This window comes from Telmatherina bonti (genome assembly GCF_933228915.1).
Source record: "Telmatherina bonti genome assembly, chromosome: 7".
NCBI lineage: Eukaryota > Metazoa > Chordata > Actinopteri > Atheriniformes > Telmatherinidae > Telmatherina > Telmatherina bonti.
This window is the reverse complement of record NC_136625.1, coordinates 338,200-359,840: the sequence shown is the minus strand read 5'-3', so window position 1 is coordinate 359,840 and position 21,641 is coordinate 338,200. Positions and strand designations below refer to the sequence as shown.

Genomic DNA, 21,641 nt, shown 5'->3' with positions numbered 1-21,641 from the left:
CTGAGTCGAGATCAGCAGCCCCCATTCCCACTGTACACATTGTTGATTGACCACTGCTTCCCCCTCCTGAGTTGCCAGATGGTGGACTAGACATACTGGTTTTGCCTCAGTGAGTGCCAAAGCTGCATTGTGCTTAGCCTGCCAATACCCATCATCTGCATCCAGAGTCCTACAGGCCAAAAATGCCTGATAGAACTTCTTCACTTTGACATCCCACACTGCTGGTGTCCACCAATGAGTTCTGAGATTACCACAATGACAGATACCAACGGTCTTACGGCCACAGCCCAAACTGGCCATGGAAAACAGTTCACTTGGACTCAATGCCCCAGTCTCACTCGGGACATGGTTGAAGCTCTACTGGAGGTGGGAGTTGAAGCTCTCTCTGACAAGGGACTCTGATATACATTCCCAGCAAAATGTGTTTGGGCCTGCCACACCTGACCAGCATCCTCCTCCACTACCTGAGCAAATTCATTACCAGGTGGTGATCAGTTCACAGCTTTTCCCCTTTCTTCACCTGAGTGTCCAAGATATGGCCACAATTCTGACAATATGACTACAAAGCCAAAGTCAAGTCACATATGGACATGCTTATGCTTGAACATGATGTTTATTCTGGACAATCTGTGACAAGTACACAAGACCAATAACAATAAACCACTTGGGCTCAGATCGGGGGGACATTCCTCCCAATCACACCCCTTCAGGTGTCACAGTCATTGTCCACGTGAGCACTGAAGTCCCCCAGCAGAACAATGGAATCTCCAGTACGAGCACCCTCCAAGGACTCCAGAAAAGGCACCAAACAAGGGGGGCAATGAGAAAGCCCACACCCACTCTGCGCCTCTCGCCGGGAGCAGCTCCAGAGAAGGTCCAGTCCTTCTCGAGACTATTAGTTCCCGACACCAAGCCATGCATCAAGGTGAGTTCAGCTATATCTAGCCAGAACTGCTCAACCTCATGCACCAGCTCAGACTCCTTCCCTGCCAGAGAGGTGATGGTGTCACTAGAGACAGTTTCTGCAGCAGAGGATTGGACCACCAGAAGCCCCGCCTTCAGCTGCTGCCCAGCTCACATTGTACCTGACCCTTACAGCCCCTCCAGGGGATGGCTATACCATAGGAGAGCCTGGAAGTTCTACCCATTAAATTTATTAACAAAATCTGTGATAAAGAGCAGAGAACCCTCACTGAAAAGAATCAAACTTACAAATAGATGTCAGAGTAAAAACACAAATAATGAAAAGTATGGCATTCAGATGAAAGGTAAAGTGGTATATGAAGAAAAAAGAAAGTCTGAATCAGAGTTAAGCGGTAGTGAGTCTGGAGTCTCTGACCGTGGAGAACTGGTATAAAGAACTGTGGTCTAAAGCAGGCCGGATCGCTATCTTAGCAGACCTAAATGAGTCTCATGGATAAGCACTGTGTGGTGGAGAGGGGACAGGGTTGTCCACAGTAGATAGCAGTTTGTCATCAGTCTTCCTCTCCACCATGGCATCAAACATCTTCATGCCTATAGCCAATCATGAATCAGCTTTCCAGATCAGCTGATTGAATGTTCTTGTCACTAGTTCCAATACTGTTACCCCAACAGGCAAAGAAGTGGACCTCCATCAGGTTATTTTTCCTCCCCGGGATGCACAAGAATTAAAGAAAGTGTGTTCTTACTATTTGGGCTTAACCACATTGGTGTTGGCACTTGCTAGGGAGATTGATCACAACATTCTGCTATAAAGACTGGAACATGTTACTGGGATTAAAAGGATCGCTTTAGACTGGTTCCAGTCATATTTATATGGTATATTTCAGTTTGGCAATGTAAATGATGAGTCTTCATTACAGACCACAGTAGGTCGTGGCTTCCTCAGGGTTCTGTACTTGGACCGATTATGTTATCATCCTTCTTTTATGTAATCTTTTATGTGATCTCTCTCCAATATGGCGGCGACCAAGTCAGCTGCGGCTGCATGGGCTCACGACAAAAATAGTGAAAAACTAGCCACTTCTAGATCAGTGGTGAAAGGATTTATGATCGGCACAGCCTTCTGCTACTACATGCAGAATGGATAACAGACTTCGTGGACTCACACACCATGGATTTACTAAAATCCCCTGGACTACTGCTCAGACAAGGTGAGCCCTGCTCAGCACCAGCACCTTCCAACAGTGCCACCTACTCCTAGAAGAGACATAGACAGCGATGTATGCAAAAGCAGAAGCAGGGCGCTTGCAATGGGGCTAGCGCTAGGGCTAAAGTTAACCCTTGCAAAACACCATTTCCATTGACTCTGCTGTCGAATACCCGTTTCCCAGAAAATAAACTGGACTACATCAGACTGGACATCACATCAAAGAGGGAGGTGAGAGACTGTTGCGCTCTAGTTTTCACTGAGACCTAGCTGAACGATACAGTTACAGAGGATGCTATTAGCATAGCGGGGCTAACAACACACTGGGCTCACCGGAGCAGCACTCTCAGCAGCAAAAAATTGGACAAAGGTTTATGCGTCTACCTCAATAAAAAAAAATGGTGCAAGGACACAAAAAAGACTCTCTCACACTGCTCAACAGACATTGGGGTTTTGGCAGTCAAATGCAATCTTCAACAGGAATTCTCAGTCACATTCATCATTGCCGTTTACATTTGCCCTGATGCAGAAACAAAAGCAGCCTTGGATATTCTCTACTACTACGTCAACGATCTGCAAAACACTTATCCTGAGGGAGTTTTCACTGTTGCTGGGGATTTCAACCAGACCAACATAAGGAAGCTTCTTCTTCATTTTTACCATCATGTGGACCTTGCATCCAGAGATGACAACATACTGGATCATGCATACACAAACATCAAAGCAGCATTTAAAGCAGTCCCCCGCCCCCACCTAGGCTCATCAGACACCATCTCTGTCAAGTTGATGCCAACATACAGAACTTGCTCACGAGAACAAGGCCCTCCTCAAAACTGGTGAGTGTGTGGTCCGAGGAAGCAATGACAGCACTGCAGGCCTGCTTTGAATGACCTGACTGGTCTGTGTTCAGAGAGGCGCCCACCAAAGACCAGGAGGTTGATATGGAGGAGTATGCTGTGACTATCAGGCTACATTAAAAAATGTATGGAGGATGTTTGTGAAACAAAATGCATCACAGTGAGGGGAAATGAGAAACCGTGGATGACTGCAGAGGTGAGAGCCCTGTTAAACAAAGAGACTGGTTTTAAATCTGGAGACAGGGCTGCTCTCAACTTAGCAAGAACCAGGCTGAACAAAGCAGTCAGACTTGCTAAAAGGGCCCATGGTCACAAATTGCCAGACCATCTTCAGGACCACAGGGACAGCAGGAGACTGTGGCAGGGAATCAAATCTGTTACGGACTATAAGATCACCCCTCAGCCCTGTGATGAGAACATCGCCTTCCTGAATCAACTCTATTATTTTGGACAGTTTGAGGCGCTTAACACACCTGCAGTGAAGGCCACTGCACATCACGAGGAACAGATGCCGTGTCTCAATCCAGCTGAGACCCGCCGGACCCCAAGGAGGATCAATCCAGGAAAATCTGCTGGTCCCGATCAGATACCAGGCCGCGTGCTCAAGGAGTGTGCTCAACAACTGACGGATCTCCTGACAGACATATTTAACATCTCCCTGCATCAGACTGTTGTGCCTTCATGCTATAAAGCCTCTGTGATCATCCTGGTTCTAAAAACACCCACAGTAACAACTCTGAATGAGTATCGCCCGGTACCACGAACATCCATAATCATGAAGTGCTTCGAAAGGCTGGTCAAAGGTCACATTACCTCCATCTTACCCATTACACTCCACCTGGCCTGGAACACCTCGAGAATAAAAACACACTGGTTCGAATGCTGTTAGCTCGGTCTTTAACAGCATCATCCCATATCACCTGATCAACAAACTGGGCCTACTTGGACTGGACACTCCCTTGCAAAGGGAATGATAGGTCTGACAACGTCAAGCTCTCCGCAGGGGTGTGTCCTCAGCCCCTACTGTTAACCCTGATGACCCACGATTGCTGTGCTAAGTACAACTCAAATAGCATGCGGATGACACAACAGTGTCTTATCTAGGGTGGCGAGGAGAAGCACTGCAGAGAGGAAGTGAAACTTTTTGTAGACTGGTGCAGCAGTAACAACCTGTGCACACATCACTCTACATCAAGGACACTGCTGTGGAGATTGTCCCACACACCAAGCTCCTGGGGGTCCACACAGCTGACAACCCCACCTGGTCACTGCATATCTCCTTCACTGTAAATAAGGCGTTCCAGCGCCTGCACTTCCTGCGGCGGCTAAAGAGAACACACCTCAACCCATCCGTCTTCACCACCTTCTACAGAGGCACTATTGAGAGTGTGCTATCCAGCAGCATCTCTCTGTGGCATGAGAGCAGCAGCCTCACACAGGAAAGCACTGGGGAGAGTGGCGAGGACAACTGGACAAATCATTGGGGTCACACTGCCATCTGTTGGGGGAGGGTTAGGGGTTACCTGGCGAGGCGGTGCTGCCTGTCGAGGGCAACAAGAATCGCCAGGGATCCCACTCACCCCTCTCATGACCTGTTCTCTCTGTTACTGTCAGGAAGAAGATACCTGCCATGCAGAACGGTTAGGCTCCGTGACAGCTTCTACCCAACAGCCATCAGGCTTTAAGTTATCGACCTCTGTTTATCTTTACAAAGAACTGTTTGCACAGACACTTTTTGCAGACCACAGAAATATTTTTTTGCAGTGATATTTAGTTTATATATTTATACTGCATCTTTGCTTTTTTAACATGATTAGTCTCTCAGTCTGTATTCTCAGTGCTTACCAAGTCTGTTTTGTTGCAGACATAAAAATGCATGGTTACCATGGTACTTTACAGATAAAGACTTTTTACACTTATCCATTTTTCCAGGTCAAACCAAGAAGTGACATGATGGAGATTTTAAAAACATAAACCATGACATGACTCACCATTCCTTGCTGAAACCTGCCTCTTAATTCAGAGTGGGGGCAATTAGGTGGTAGCTTGATTGAAACCAAGACATCTAACTATCCTTTAAAAGGCATCACAGCAGGACAGTTCAGGGCACCTGCTATAATTGGGAGGGAAATTCCAAGAAATGGCACGATTTTTAACCACCTGGGTCCTTTCTACATACTAATATCTACAGTAAAACTCAGTCAATATACAGTGAGGCAAACAACTATTTGACCATCTTGTTAACATAGGCTACTTTACCAAATATTAACATGGATTTTCTCAGGTGTTCAAATACTTTTTGCAGTGGTAATATACAAATAAATTTAAAAAATTCTAAAATGTGATTTCCAGATTTTTTTAGATTATTTCTCTCACAATGGACATGCACCTAAGAATTTCAGACCCCTCTATAATTTTTAAGTGAAAGGACCTGTAAAAATCACAGGGTATTTAAATACTTATTTGCCTCACTTTATATGCCATATTCAGGGGATAAGCATTCGTCCTGACCTTCCCGATAGTCAGGACGTCATCTTTTCCATGCCAGTCCGGCTCATAGACCTCATGAAGAGACTGGGTAAGGTTGATGGACGCTTGCTGCATTCCTGGAAGAGAGGAAATGACACATTCACCAAAATAATGTTTTAGAGCAAAACTACCAGATATTAAAGAAGTATAATGAAATACTTGTTGTAACTGCTTCAAATGACATTTTTATCACCTTTGATAGCAGTCATGTAACCCTTCATCTCCCTCTGCAGGCGAGATCCTTCAGACTGACAGAAGACAGAGAAAAGGATATAAACCTCAATAATTATATTAAATTATCATATTAAATATTTACTTTAAAACATGGACAGTTATGACGTTCTTTGTTTTCTTTTAATCTTATTTGACTTTTTAATAATCTCTTATTTTTAGCTCATCTCGAAAACATTGTGAAATGAAACACTGTCACATTTAAATGAAACATAATCATTTAAAAAAAGCTCCATCTTTCCTTTGTATCACTGGAAAATTTGGCATTTACAATATATATATTCTTGATATTTACTCTGTTTTATTCATATTTACTCATTTGCATTATTGTATTAATCAGGACGTATTGTATTAAACTTTCCTTGTTATGCAGATGATACTCAGATATACTTATCCTTTAAACCAGATGAAACAAATCAGCCCAATAGGCTACAAAATTGTCTCATAGACATAAAGACTTGGATGTCTAGAAATTTTCTCCTCTTAAACTCAGATAAGACTGAAGTAATTCTCGTTGGATCTGAAAAACTCAGAGCTAAATTTTCCGGTTTTGTAACGAACCTGGATGGCATTACTTTAGCTTCCAGTGCTACAGTGAGAAACCTTGGAGTAATATTTGACCCTGACCTGTCCTTTGGCCCACATATTAAGCAGGTTACTAAAACAACCTTCTTTCATTTACGTAATATAGCCAAAATTAGGGACATTCTGTCTCAGAGTGATGCAGAAAAACTGGTTCACGCTTTTGTTACTTCGAGACTAGATTACTGTAACTCTCTATTACTGGGCTGTCCTAAATATGCCCTGAAAAGCCTTCAGCTGATTCAGAATTCTGCAGCCAGAGTCCTGACCAGAACCAGCAGGAGAGATCATATTTCTCCAGTTTTAGCCTCTCTTCATTGGCTGCCTGTTGAATCTAGAATAGAATTTAAAATCCTTCTCCTTACATATAAAGCCCTCCACAACCAGGCACCACTATATATCAAAGACCTCATTGTTCCTTATATACCAAGCAGAGTACTTCGTTCGCAGACTGCAGGCTTACTTGTGGTTCCTAGAGTCTCAAAGAGCCGAGCAGGAGGCAGAGCCTTTGGTTATCAGGCCCCTCTCTTATGGAATAAGCTCCCAGTTAGTGTTAGGGAAGCAGACACCCTCCCCACCTTTAAGACTAGGCTGAAGACTTATCTTTTTGATAAGTCCTATAGCTAGGGATGGTTAGCATCCCTTAGTTATGCTGCTATAGGTTTAGACTGCTGAGGGACATTTCCTGATACACTGAGCTTCTTTCTTTTTCTCTTTATCTCCCCCCCCCCCCCCCCCCATAAACAGTGTAGCATCATTAACATGTATGTCTCCTGTCTCAGCAGGTCTCCCTGGCCGGGAGTAGCAGTTCCTGTTGTCTGTTGTCTTTCTGTCCTCTTCCCCCCACACAGCAGAGGCAGATGGCTGCCTGTCCTGAGCCGGGTTCTGCCGGAGGTTTCCTTCCTGTTAAAAGGGAGTTTTTTCCTTCCCACTCTCGCCAGTGTGCTTGCTCAGGATGGGAGATTGAGTTGGACTCAACTCAATCTGTTGGTTTCCTTATATAGGCTGTTATGAATTGGCCTTCATTATGTTTTCCCCTCTGTCTGTAAAGCGTCTTGAGATGGCATTGCCGTGATTTGACGCTATATAAATAAAGTTGAATTGAATTAGTTTTTCTTTATACATGTGTTATATGTGTTTATGAACTTAATAAGAGTCTCTCTTCACAGTGAAATTCCTGAAGTACAAACCGAGATATGCCACACTGGAAATACTGAGTGTTTTATTTAAATTGAACCAGCTCCACTCACTTCTATCTGAAGACTTGGAAGTTCCTTCACTACAGTGGCCTTCACTCTACAGTTCATCTCCATCAGTCCTACCTTTCTACTCCCTCGCCTCCTTCTATCCTTTGCTCTAAGGGGATCCAGCTGCATTACAGAGCTCCAGGGAGGGGGAAACCCAGATCAACTAACATTTTTGCTCATTCTATAAAAGGGTTTTAGGTCCATTTCTACCCCTTAGCCTTTCCCCTCCACTTGGCGTGTTCATGCGGTGGGAAGGGGTATCCCAATTCTCCTTTGGACAAAGGGGAAGGGGGGAGGGGGGGAGATCTACACACTTATTAAAACGAAGATTTTCCAGGACCAGGGGTAAAAGAAATTTCCCAGCGTACAGTGGGTTCCCCGGCAACAACTCGATCAACAAATGTAAGTATTTTCAGCATTAATAATGACTCAATAATGGTATTGAAGTCGCGGCATTTACAGTTTTAGGTTAAGTTCATCTTGCACTTGTATAACAAGATGATCTACTCTTCAGATAAAACTTTGTGAAAAGCTGCTGTTTACTACATCTACCTGCACGACAGGCTTGCATTTGCTGAACTGATTATATGAATGCATAAAATCACGGTTGCTGTTTTCTTTCAGTGACAATCATCGATATGTTGTATCATTGCTTTACTGCCCTTATTTTTGTGCTCGGTGCTAACTGTATCATATGTCTTGTGACCAGGGACGCCCGAAAACACAAAGGCACAAAGCAGAAAACAAGAAGCATTTCCTGAAGTCTAAGTATTTGGCGAAAAAACTTTGGGAGGGACTTTGTTGTTAAAATGTTCCTGTCATTTTGCTACTTTCTCTTATAAAGCCTATATTAACTTATAATTGCATGAACACCACATATGTCAACAAATGTGCAATCGCACTAAAAAAATATATGTGCAATTCCCATGTTGTGAATAAAATGTCCACAATACCACAAGTGGCAGTAGTTCATATTTATGTGGTTGACTCAGTGTAATCACTATTTCTTAAGACTGTTTTTATAGTTGATTGATTTTTCTACTCTTTGTTTTTTGTATATCATGTCTCTCCTGCTTTCCAGTTGTTGCAAGAGTTTATAGATTTCCTGCTCCCATCTATATTTATGTCTACCTTTTTCATTCAAATTAAATTATATATATGTATCTCCTGATCCAATCCACTTTATTTATAAAGCACATTTTAAAAACAGAATGTTGCCAACGTGCTGCACAAAGGTGAATATCACAATATAAAATAACACGAAATATTAATGTTGTTAAAATAATAAAAATAGGTAAAACAATTAAAAATAAATAAATACCCAATAAAATAATTAAAAGGAACAACAAAACATATAAAAGACACAGAGGACCACACAACTCACACAATGTTAAAAGCCAAAGAATAAAAGTGGGCCTTTAAACAAGACTTGAAGCACTCCACTGTGGAGGCAGCTTGGACATGGAGGGGCAGAGTCCAGAGTCTCGGACCGACTATGGAGAACGCCCTGTTCCCTCTAGTCTTAGGTCTCGTCTTCGGCACCACAAGCTGGGACTGGCCCTGAGACCTCAAGGTGCGAACTGGGGTGTAAATTTGGAGGCATTCTGTAATGTATAGAAGGGCCAGTCCATTTAAAGCTTTAAAAACAAACAATAAGATCTTAAAATCAATTCTAAAACGTCCAGGCAGCCAGTGGAGAGAAGCTAAAATTGGCGTGATGGTGATATGTATCTCCTCGCCAACTTTGTGACGGCCCCTTTTACTCTATTGTGCTGTGCAAATGGAAACAAATCAAATGTTTTTTTATTGATACAGAACATTCATAAAAGATGTTGGATTGGATTTCCATCTCTACTTATATTGTTCCTTTAGGAGATTGTTGAGCTGGGTCATTCATCTGCAGCAAGCTCCTCGTCAGCCAACATCTCATGAGCAACTCCTCCATCACCATTTAGAAGGCCAGATACCCCCCCAGAGCCACAGCAAGCCCCCTAACTCCATCACCAAAACATAAAAAAGAAAGGCTAATGCAACTCTTAAGTTTTTGAAAGGAAAGGAATTTGCCTGCACTTTTTTTTTTTTAAAAAGTTGAATCTTATTGGTCTATGATTGGGTTATGGTTGTATGGGTTTTTACTGAGTTTTACGATATATTTTTTACTGCACAGCAAACCAAATGTCCTCCTGAAGGACAATAAAAGTGAACTGAAACAGGGCAGGTAGACAGCTGCCTATACACGCCGGCGCCATCTTGCCACACCCATGGACCGGTCTTTTTCCATGGATGGACGTTCTGCTGATCTCACACTGGTCCAGCTTTAGCTGGGACTGAACTAGAGTCTCTTCCCTGAACCATGGTCTGGACCTGCTCAGACATTATTGACAAAAATCGGTGAGATTACTCACCTCCTGTCGTTTGAAGTTGATAACAACTTGTTCAAACTGCTCATCCTTGGTTTCATCTGCTTTTCCCAGCTTCTGCAGGACCTGAAAAATTAATCAGAAAAAAAAATTAAACTCCCTATTTAAAATTACTTAAATGTTTTATAAGTAGTTTGAAATTATTTCTTTTTTTGACATTAGGATTCTTGTCTTTAGACGTGAAGCCTAAAATACGAACTTTCCCACCATTGAGGGACTCTTGATGTTTTTACCCCGGCTTCCAGGTCTACACGTAGGAACCTTTGGCTGATTGTGGACCATAGTCTGTCCTGCGATTTGCATATAAAAAGGTTTATGGATCATCCTTCTTTCAGCTACATAATATTCATAGAACGAGGACATCCTGTCTTAGAGTGATGCAAGAAAACTGGTCCCCAGATCTGCTCCTTCCAGATTGGATTACGGCAGTTCCTGATTATTGTTCTGAAAAGTCTCCAGATTTGCCCGGAAGATCCCTTTACTCCCTAACTGTAGGTCTACTTCTGGTTCTGAGAGGTTCTAAATCTGGAGGTAGAACCTTTGATCAGCTTTTTTCATTTTCCTAAACAGGAAGTGTCACCCGAAATTCTGTTTTCAGGAGCCTGAAGACTTTCCACACATAGAACAGCAGACAATAACCTTCATGGTGAAAGGTCTGGTCTGATGTAGACCAGTTCTCCTGTCCCACCGTGCTGCTGGTCTGATGTAGACCAGCTCTCCTGTCCCACCATGCTGCTGGTCTGATGTAGACCAGTTCTCCTGTCCCACCATGCTGCTGGTCTGATGTAGACCAGTTCTCCTGTCCCACCATGCTGCTGGTCTGATGTAGACCAGTTCTCCTGTCCCACCATGCTGCTGGTCTGATGTAGACCAGTTCTCCTGTCCCACCATGCTGCTGGTCTGATGTAGACCAGTTCTCCTGTCCCACCATGCTGCTGGTCTGATGTAGACCAGTTCTCCTGTCCCACCACGCTGCTGGTCTGATGTAGACCAGTTCTCCTGTCCAGCCACGCTGCTGGTCTGATGTAGACCAGTTCTCCTGTCCCACCATGCTGCTGGTCTGATGTAGACCAGTTCTCCTGTCCCACCGTGCTGCTGGTCTGATGTAGACCAGTTCTCCTGTCCAGCCACGCTGCTGGTCTGATGTAGACCAGTTCTCCTGTCCCACCATGCTACTGGTCTGATGTAGACCAGTTCTCCTGTCCCACCATGCTGCTGGTCTGATGTAGACCAGTTCTCCTGTCCCACCATGCTGCTGGTCTGATGTAGACCAGTTCTCCTGTCCCACCACGCTGCTGGTCTGATGTAGACCAGTTCTCCTGTCCAGCCACGCTGCTGGTCTGATGTAGACCAGTTCTCCTGTCCCACCATGCTGCTGGTCTGATGTAGACCAGTTCTCCTGTCCCACCATGCTGCTGGTCTGATGTAGACCAGTTCTCCTGTCCAGCCACGCTGCTGGTCTGATGTAGACCAGTTCTCCTGTCCCACCGTGCTGCTGGTCTGATGTAGACCAGTTCTCCTGTCCAGCCACGCTGCTGGTCTGATGTAGACCAGTTCTCCTGTCCCACCACGCTGCTGGTCTGATGTAGACCAGTTCTCCTGTCCCACCACGCTGCTGGTCTGATGTAGACCAGTTCTCCTGTCCCACCGTGCTGCTGGTCTGATGTAGACCAGTTCTCCTGTCCAGCCACGCTGCTGGTCTGATGTAGACCAGTTCTCCTGTCCCACCATGCTACTGGTCTGATGTAGACCAGTTCTCCTGTCCCACCATGCTGCTGGTCTGATGTAGACCAGTTCTCCTGTCCCACCATGCTGCTGGTCTGATGTAGACCAGTTCTCCTGTCCCACCACGCTGCTGGTCTGATGTAGACCAGTTCTCCTGTCCAGCCACGCTGCTGGTCTGATGTAGACCAGTTCTCCTGTCCCACCATGCTGCTGGTCTGATGTAGACCAGTTCTCCTGTCCCACCGTGCTGCTGGTCTGATGTAGACCAGTTCTCCTGTCCAGCCACGCTGCTGGTCTGATGTAGACCAGTTCTCCTGTCCCACCACGCTGCTGGTCTGATGTAGACCAGTTCTCCTGTCCCACCACGCTGCTGGTCTGATGTAGACCAGTTCTCCTGTCCCACCATGCTGCTGGTCTGATGTAGACCAGTTCTCCTGTCCCACCATGCTGCTGGTCTGATGTAGACCAGTTCTCCTGTCCCACCATGCTACTGGTCTGATGTAGACCAGTTCTCCTGTCCCACCACGCTGCTGGTCTGATGTAGACCAGTTCTCCTGTCCCACCACGCTGCTGGTCTGATGTAGACCAGTTCTCCTGTCCAGCCACGCTGCTGGTCTGATGTAGACCAGTTCTCCTGTCCCACCATGCTGCTGGTCTGATGTAGACCAGTTCTCCTGTCCCACCACGCTGCTGGTCTGATGTAGACCAGTTCTCCTGTCCCACCATGCTACTGGTCTGATGTAGACCAGTTCTCCTGTCCCACCATGCTGCTGGTCTGATGTAGACCAGTTCTCCTGTCCCACCACGCTGCTGGTCTGATGTAGACCAGTTCTCCTGTCCCACCATGCTGCTGGTCTGATGTAGACCAGTTCTCCTGTCCCACCACGCTGCTGGTCTGATGTAGACCAGTTCTCCTGTCCCACCATGCTACTGGTCTGATGTAGACCAGTTCTCCTGTCCCACCATGCTGCTGGTCTGATGTAGACCAGTTCTCCTGTCCCACCACGCTGCTGGTCTGATGTAGACCAGTTCTCCTGTCCCACCATGCTACTGGTCTGATGTAGACCAGTTCTCCTGTCCCACCATGCTACTGGTCTGATGTAGACCAGTTCTCCTGTCCCACCATGCTACTGGTCTGATGTAGACCAGTTCTCCTGTCCCACCACGCTGCTGGTCTGATGTAGACCAGTTCTCCTGTCCCACCACGCTACTGGTCTGATGTAGACCAGTTCTCCTGTCCCACCGTGCTACTGGTCTGATGTAGACCAGTTCTCCTGTCCCACCACGCTACTGGTCTGATGTAGACCAGTTCTCTCGTCCCACCGTGCTGCTGGTCTGATGTAGACCAGTTCTCCTGTCCCACCATGCTGCTGGTCTGATGTAGACCAGTTCACCTGTCCCACCATGCTACTGGTCTGATGTAGACCAGTTCTCCTGTCCCACCGTGCTACTGGTCTGATGTAGACCAGTTCTCCTGTCCCACCATGCTACTGGTCTGATGTAGACCAGTTCTCCTGTCCCACCACGCTGCTGGTCTGATGTAGACCAGTTCTCCTGTCCCACCACGCTGCTGGTCTGATGTAGACCAGTTCTCCTGTCCCACCATGCTGCTGGTCTGATGTAGACCAGTTCTCCTGTCCCACCACGCTGCTGGTCTGATGTAGACCAGTTCTCCTGTTCCACCATCAGGATGTGGTTCAGCGTGGTCCTGCTGGACCAGTTCTCCTGTTCCACCATCAGGATGTGGTTCAGCATGGTCCTGCTGGACCAGTTCTCCTGTTCCACCATCAGGATGTGGTTCAGCATGGTCCTGCTGGACCAGTTCTCCTGTTCCACCATCAGGATGTGGTTCAGCATGGTCCTGCTGGACCAGTTCTCCTGTTCCACCATCAGGATGTGGTTCAGCGTGGTCCTGCTGGACCAGTTCTCCTGTTCCACCATCAGGATGTGGTTCAGCGTGGTCCTGCTGGACCAGTTCTCCTGTTCCGCCATCAGGATGTGGTCCAGCGTGGTCCTGCTGGACCAGTTCTCCTGTTCCACCATCAGGATGTGGTCCTGCTGGACCAGTTCTCCTGTTCCACCATCAGGATGTGGTTCAGCATGGTCCTGCTGGACCAGTTCTCCTGTTCCACCATCAGGATGTGGTTCAGCATGGTCCTGCTGGACCAGTTCTCCTGTTCCGCCATCAGGATGTGGTCCAGTGTGGTCCTGGTGGACCAGTTCTCCTGTTCCACCATCAGGATGTGGTCCTGCTGGACCAGTTCTCCTGTTCCACCATCAGGATGTGGTTCAGCATGGTCCTGCTGGACCAGTTCTCCTGTTCCACCATCAGGATGTGGTTCAGCATGGTCCTGCTGGACCAGTTCTCCTGTTCCACCATCAGGATGTGGTTCAGCATGGTCCTGCTGGACCAGTTCTCCTGTTCCGCCATCAGGATGTGGTCCAGCGTGGTCCTGCTGGACCAGTTCTCCTGTTCCACCATCAGGATGTGGTCCTGCTGGACCAGTTCTCCTGTTCCACCATCAGGATGTGGTTCAGCATGGTCCTGCTGGACCAGTTCTCCTGTTCCACCATCAGGATGTGGTCCTGCTGGACCAGTTCTCCTGTTCCACCATCAGGATGTGGTCCTGCTGGACCAGTTCTCCTGTTCCACCATCAGGATGTGGTCCTGCTGGACCAGTTCTCCTGTTCCACCATCAGGATGTGGTCCTGCTGGACCAGTTCTCCTGTTCCACCATCAGGATGTGGTCCAGCATGGTCCTGCTGGACCAGTTCTCCTGTTCCACCATCAGGATGTGGTCCAGCGTGGTCCTGCTGGACCAGTTCTCCTGTTCCACCATCAGGATGTGGTTCAGCATGGTCCTGCTGGACCAGTTCTCCTGTTCCACCATCAGGATGTGGTCCTGCTGGACCAGTTCTCCTGTTCCACCATCAGGATGTGGTTCAGCATGGTCCTGCTGGACCAGTTCTCCTGTTCCACCATCAGGATGTGGTTCAGCATGGTCCTGCTGGACCAGTTCTCCTGTTCCGCCATCAGGATGTGGTCCAGTGTGGTCCTGGTGGACCAGTTCTCCTGTTCCACCATCAGGATGTGGTCCTGCTGGACCAGTTCTCCTGTTCCACCATCAGGATGTGGTTCAGCATGGTCCTGCTGGACCAGTTCTCCTGTTCCACCATCAGGATGTGGTTCAGCATGGTCCTGCTGGACCAGTTCTCCTGTTCCGCCATCAGGATGTGGTCCAGTGTGGTCCTGGTGGACCAGTTCTCCTGTTCCACCATCAGGATGTGGTTCAGCTGGACCAGTTCTCCTGTTCCACCATCAGGATGTGGTCCAGCGTGGTCCTGCTGGACCAGTTCTCCTGTTCCACCATCAGGATGTGGTCCAGCGTGGTCCTGCTGGACCAGTTCTCCTGTTCCACCATCAGGATGTGGTCCAGCGTGGTCCTGCTGGACCAGTTCTCCTGTTCCACCATCAGGATGTGGTCCAGCGTGGTCCTGCTGGACCAGTTCTCCTGTTCCACCATCAGGATGTGGTCCAGCCTGGTCCTGCTGGACCAGTTTCTCCTGTTCCACCATCAGGATGTGGTCCAGCCTGGTCCTGCTGGACCAGTTTCTCCTGTTCCACCATCAGGATGTGGTCCAGCATGGTGGAAGGTCTTCCCTGAAAGAGACGTTGTCTGGATGGGAGCAGATGTTTCAGCATTGATGGAGCTTCCCAGATGTGGAAGCTGCCCACGCCATCGGCACTAATGCAACCCCATCCCATCAGAGATGCAGGCTGATAACAAGCTGGATGCTCCCTCTCCTCTTTAGTCTGCAGGACACGCCGTCCATGCTGTCCACAAACTATTCCACATCTTCATCCAGGTTTCCACTCAGAACATTTTAAATGAGCTTTGGTCCAGAGAAGACGGCGTGTTTCTGGATCCTCTTCACATATGATGGAGCTTTAACCTGCATGAACTGGTTTCACACTGGTTTCTGGAAGCTTCCTGAGTCCATGCACTGGTTTCCAGTAGAGAATCGTGTCTGTTGTTAACAGATCTCCAGCATCAAGCCCAAATGTTCACAGTTATGACTTCAGTTTTTATGATGGATTCAGTTTCTTCACCAAACATTTTGCAGAAACTGCAGCTTTGTGTGTCCTCTGGCCTGAGAGGCTCTACCTCTCTAAGGTGCTCCGACTGGTCCTCAGCTTGATTAGCTGAAAAAGATTTTTACTTGTTTTATTGCTGCCATTGAGCTCATGTGAAATATTCAGATCACTAATTTTCAACATTTAACACAGACACACACATGAGGGTGTGTGTGTGTGTGTGTGTATTCTCTGATGTATGACAGACTGCACTCTGCTGTCACATCTTCTCTGGAAGAAGCCAATAAGAATATTTACACATAGTTTTCATGTTTACAGTTTTCTGCAGCATCAAAACAAACAACCTTTGTTGACTTTGGTTATCAATCATTTTATTGGCTGTTAATAAAACGCAGTTAGCGCGTCAGCAATGACGTCATTCGACTCCCACCGACCTTGAAGCAGAAACGTAAACATTTGGTCACAATATAAAAAACCTCTCACATGTGACGTCACAGGCCGTGGCCTGACGCAGGTAATCCGCTGAAGGAAATTTCCAGCCAATCAGAACGCTCTCCTTTCGTTTTCAAGGTTTTTTGTATTTATGGCCAATTTCACCGGTGACGTCATCCTCCACGAGGATCAATGAAACGATGTGAAATGATGAGAGGGACCCTGCAGGCCTCCATCCATCCATCCATCCATCCATCCACATCCTGCTGGCCTCCAGCGGCCTCCACCCGTACCCCCCATCCTGCCCTCGCCTCCCCGGCCTCCGCAGCTCCTCTCCGGCCACCTCCTACCTTCTCCTGCGCCCTGTTCAGCCGCTTCTGCACGTTCTTAGCGAAGATTCCCGTTTTAATTTCCGCCATGATGTCAGCAGAGACCGCGGAGGATTACAGGCGATGACAGGAGGGGGAGGGAAGCACGTGCGCGTACGTGTGTGTGCACGCGCCAGCGTGTATGTGGGCGTGGCTGAGCGCAGAGCGATCAGCTGATTGGACATTAACCTCCGCGTGAATTAAAAGGAGTCACAGCAGCTTCCTGTTTGTCTTTTAAATCCATTTAATTTCACAATTAAACAAAAAAATACTGAACATAAACCGGAATTAAATTCCTTTCAGATGTAATTCACGCAGCACATTTAACTAACCCCTAACCTTAACCCTGCGTTCCCAAAGGGCTGAGCAAAATTCTAATCAAATTAAAAGTAGGCAAACTAATGATACCGCTAAAATGTATCTTTGGTTTAAAATAAAATATGGGTCCAGGGAGCGTAACGGGGTTCCAGACCAGACTAAACCGGTCCAGGGAGCGTAACGGGGTTCCAGACCAGACTAAACCGGTCCAGGGAGCGTAACGGGGTTCCAGACCAGACTAAACCGGTCCAGGGAGCGTAACGGGGTTCCAGACCAGACTAAACCGGACCAGGGAGCGTAACGGGGTTCCAGACCAGACTAAACCGGTCCAGGGAGCGTAACGGGGTTCCAGACCAGACTAAACCGGTCCAGGGAGCGTAACGGGGTTCCAGACCAGACTAAACCGGTCCAGGGAGCGTAACGGGGTTCCAGACCAGACTAAACCGGTCCAGGGAGCGTAACGGGGTTCCAGACCAGACTAAACCGGTCCAGGGAGCGTAACGGGGTTCCAGACCAGACTAAACCGGTCCAGGGAGCGTAACGGGGTTCCAGACCAGACTAAACCGGTCCAGGGAGCGCAACGGGGTTCCAGACCAGACTAAACCGGTCCAGGGAGCGTAACGGGGTTCCAGACCAGACTAAACCGGTCCAGGGAGCGTAACGGGGTTCCAGACCAGACTAAACCGCTCCAGGGAGCGTAGCGGGGTTCCAGACCAGACTAAACCGGTCCAGGGAGCGTAACGGGGTTCCAGACCAGACTAAACCGGTCCAGGGAGCGTAACGGGATTCCAGACCAGACTAAACCGGTCCAGGGAGCGTAACGGGGTTCCAGACCAGACTAAACCGGTCCAGGGAGCGTAACGGGGTTCCAGACCAGACTAAACCGGTCCAGGGAGCGTAGCGGGGTTCCAGACCAGACTAAACCGGTCCAGGGAGCGTAACGGGGTTCCAGACCAGACTAAACCGGTCCAGGGAGCGTAACGGGGTTCCAGACCAGACTAAACCGCTCCAGGGAGCGTAACGGGGTTCCAGACCAGACTAAACCGGTCCAGGGAGCGTAACGGGGTTCCAGACCAGACTAAACCGGTCCAGGGAGCGTAACGGGGTTCCAGACCAGACTAAACCAGTCCAGGGAGCGTAACGGGGTTCCAGACCAGACTAAACCGGTCCAGGGAGCGTAACGGGGTTCCAGACCAGACTAAACCGGTCCAGGGAGCGTAACGAGGTTCCAGACCAGACTAAACCGGTCCAGGGAGCGTAACGGGGTTCCAGACCAGACTAAACCGGTCCAGGGAGCGTAACGGGGTTCCAGACCAGACTAAACCGGTCCAGGGAGCGTAACGGGGTTCCAGACCAGACTAAACCGGTCCAGGGAGCGTAACGGGGTTCCAGACCAGACTAAACCGGTCCAGGGAGCGTAACGGGGTTCCAGACCAGACTAAACCGGTCCAGGGAGCGTAACGGGGTTCCAGACCAGACTAAACCGGTCCAGGGAGCGTAACGGGGTTCCAGACCAGACTAAACCGGTCCAGGGAGCGTAACGGGGTTCCAGACCAGACTAAACCGGTCCAGGGAGCGTAACGGGGTTCCAGACCAGACTAAACCGGTCCAGGGAGCGTAACGGGGTTCCAGACCAGACTAAACCGGTCCAGGGAGCGTAACGGGGTTCCAGACCAGACTAAACCGGTCCAGGGAGCGTAACGGGGTTCCAGACCAGACTAAACCGGTCCAGGGAGCGTAACGGGGTTCCAGACCAGACTAAACCGGTCCAGGGAGCGTAACGGGGTTCCAGACCAGACTAAACCGGTCCAGGGAGCGTAACGGGGTTCCAGACCAGACTAAACCGGTCCAGGGAGCGTAACGAGGTTCCAGACCAGACTAAACCGGTCCAGGGAGCGTAACGGGGTTCCAGACCAGACTAAACCGGTCCAGGGAGCGTAACGGGGTTCCAGACCAGACTAAACCGGTCCAGGGAGCGTAACGGGGTTCCAGACCAGACTAAACCGGTCCAGGGAGCGTAACGGGGTTCCAGACCAGACTAAACCGGTCCAGGGAGCGTAACGGGGTTCCAGACCAGACTAAACCGGTCCAGGGAGCGTAACGGGGTTCCAGACCAGACTAAACCGGTCCAGGGAGCGTAACGGGGTTCCAGACCAGACTAAACCGGTCCAGGGAGCGTAACGGGGTTCCAGACCAGACTAAACCGGTCCAGGGAGCGTAACGGGGTTCCAGACCAGACTAAACCGGTCCAGGGAGCGTAACGGGGTTCCAGACCAGACTAAACCGGTCCAGGGAGCGTAACGGGGTTCCAGACCAGACTAAACCGGTCCAGGGAGCGTAACGGGGTTCCAGACCAGACTAAACCGGTCCAGGGAGCGTAACGGGGTTCCAGACCAGACTAAACCGGTCCAGGGAGCGTAACGGGGTTCCAGACCAGACTAAACCGGTCCAGGGAGCGTAACGGGGTTCCAGACCAGACTAAACCGGTCCAGGGAGCGTAACGGGGTTCCAGACCAGACTAAACCGGTCCAGGGAGCGTAACGGGGTTCCAGACCAGACTAAACCGGTCCAGGGAGCGTAACGAGGTTCCAGACCAGACTAAACCGGTCCAGGGAGCGTAACGGGGTTCCAGACCAGACTAAACCGGTCCAGGGAGCGTAACGGGGTTCCAGACCAGACTAAACCGGTCCAGGGAGCGTAACGGGGTTCCAGACCAGACTAAACCGGTCCAGGGAGCGTAACGGGGTTCCAGACCAGACTAAACCGGTCCAGGGAGCGTAACGAGGTTCCCGACCAGACTAAACCGGTCCAGGGAGCGTAACGGGGTTCCAGACCAGGCTAAACCGGTCCAGGGAGCGTAACGGGGTTCCAGACCAGACTAAACCGGTCCAGGGAGCGTAACGGGGTTCCAGACCAGACTAAACCGGTCCAGGGAGCGTAACGGGGTTCCAGACCAGACTAAACCGGTCCAGGGAGCGTAACGGGGTTCCAGACCAGACTAAACCGGTCCAGGGAGCGTAACGGGGTTCCAGACCAGACTAAACCGGTCCAGGGAGCGTAACGGGGTTCCAGACCAGACTAAACCGCTCCAGGGAGCGTAACGGGGTTCCAGACCAGACTAAACCGGTCCAGGGAGCGTAACGAGGTTCCAGACCAGACTAAACCGGTCCAGGGAGCGTAACGGGGTTCCAGACCAGACTAAACCGGTCCAGGGAGCGTAACGAGGTTCCAGACCAGACTAAACCGGTCCAGGGAGCGTAACGGGGTTCCAGACCAGACTAAACCGGTCCAGGGAGCGTAACGGGGTTCCAGACCAGACTAAACCGGTCCAGGGAGCGTAACGAGGTTCCAGACCAGACTAAACCGCTCCAGGGAGCGTAACGAGGTTCCAGACCAGACTAAACCGCTCCAGGGAGCGTAACGAGGTTCCAGACCAGACTAAACCGCTCCAGGGAGCGTAACGGGGTTCCAGACCAGACTAAACCGGTCCAGGGAGCGTAACGGGGTTCCAGACCAGACTAAACCGGTCCAGGGAGCGTAACGGGGTTCCAGACCAGACTAAACCGGTCCAGGGAGCGTAACGGGGTTCCAGACCAGACTAAACCGGTCCAGGGAGCGTAACGAGGTTCCAGACCAGACTAAACCGGTCCAGGGAGCGTAACGAGGTTCCAGACCAGACTAAACCGGTCCAGGGAGCGTAACGGGGTTCCAGACCAGACTAAACCGGTCCAGGGAGCGTAACGGGGTTCCAGACCAGACTAAACCGGTCCAGGGAGCGTAACGAGGTTCCAGACCAGACTAAACCGGTCCAGGGAGCGTAACGGGGTTCCAGACCAGACTAAACCGGTCCAGGGAGCGTAACGAGGTTAGGACTAGCTCAGGTAAATAAGGCGGGGTAATGACATGCAAACTTTTAAAAACAATGAATAAAATCTCATTGGACTGTAAAAGTGACTGGGAACCAGTGGAGCCAGACCAGTACCGGAGTAGTCCTCCCATCGCTTAGTTTTTGCCAGGAGACGGCTGCAGCGTTCTGCGAGCGCTGGGGGGACCTGGAGATTGGGTCTGACCCTAAGTTACTCTGAAATCATATTTTCACTGCAGATTAACAAATGTTTTCTGATTACCAGAAGCTTCAACACTGTATGTATTTTGTTTGTAACACAGTAGTTGGATAGTTTTATTATAATCCTTTTTAGTAACTTTCATAACTTTATAAATTCATGTTAGTAGATTGTGGAGCCTCTCCAGGCCCTGTATGCAGCTGTGGGGGGAGGCGAGAGGAATCTCCCCTCGTAGTTCACCCTGCAGAGTGGAGAGGATAACATAGAGATGTTTTATGCTGTTTGGAATACAATAGCTCAATTAACTGTAGTAAACTTTTATAAACCTTTGGTTTTTAGTAGTAATTCTTGTGAAATTATATTTACCATATAAAGGATTATAGAACAGTATTATAGACGGTGTGTTTAAGGAGTTAGTAGGTGAGAATTCACCCCTATTCCCCCCTCCTCTCCGCAGCGCTCTTACTTTAAGATAAGAAGCTGCATCCAGACTTGACATGTTTTATGAAGTTTCAAATGCTTAACGCCATAACGGGGTCCCTTTCTCAGGCTGAAACCAGGTTCTAAAGACTATGAATTTCATAACGTCGGACACCTGGCAGGAACTCTCCTTCTAACTTCTCAGCTTTGGCCTGAAGAAG

At 48.9% G+C, this 21,641-nt stretch overlaps 1 protein-coding gene across 1 annotated transcript in view; it reads right to left on the bottom strand.

Annotated features, from left to right (window-relative positions):
• The window catches only part of amph (amphiphysin), a 70,021-nt gene extending 53,329 nt beyond the window's left edge, over positions 1–16,692 (bottom strand). Inside the window, exons 1-4 of the mRNA XM_079244450.1 lie at positions 16,601–16,692; positions 9,983–10,063; positions 5,711–5,765; positions 5,500–5,594 (exon numbers count right to left, since the gene is read on the bottom strand). Coding sequence (XP_079100576.1) covers positions 5,500–5,594; positions 5,711–5,765; positions 9,983–10,063; positions 16,601–16,669 — 300 coding nt within the window. The 5' untranslated portion in view covers positions 16,670–16,692. The remainder of the gene's footprint in view (positions 1–5,499; positions 5,595–5,710; positions 5,766–9,982; positions 10,064–16,600) is intronic.
• Positions 16,693–21,641: the final 4,949 nt, after the last annotated feature.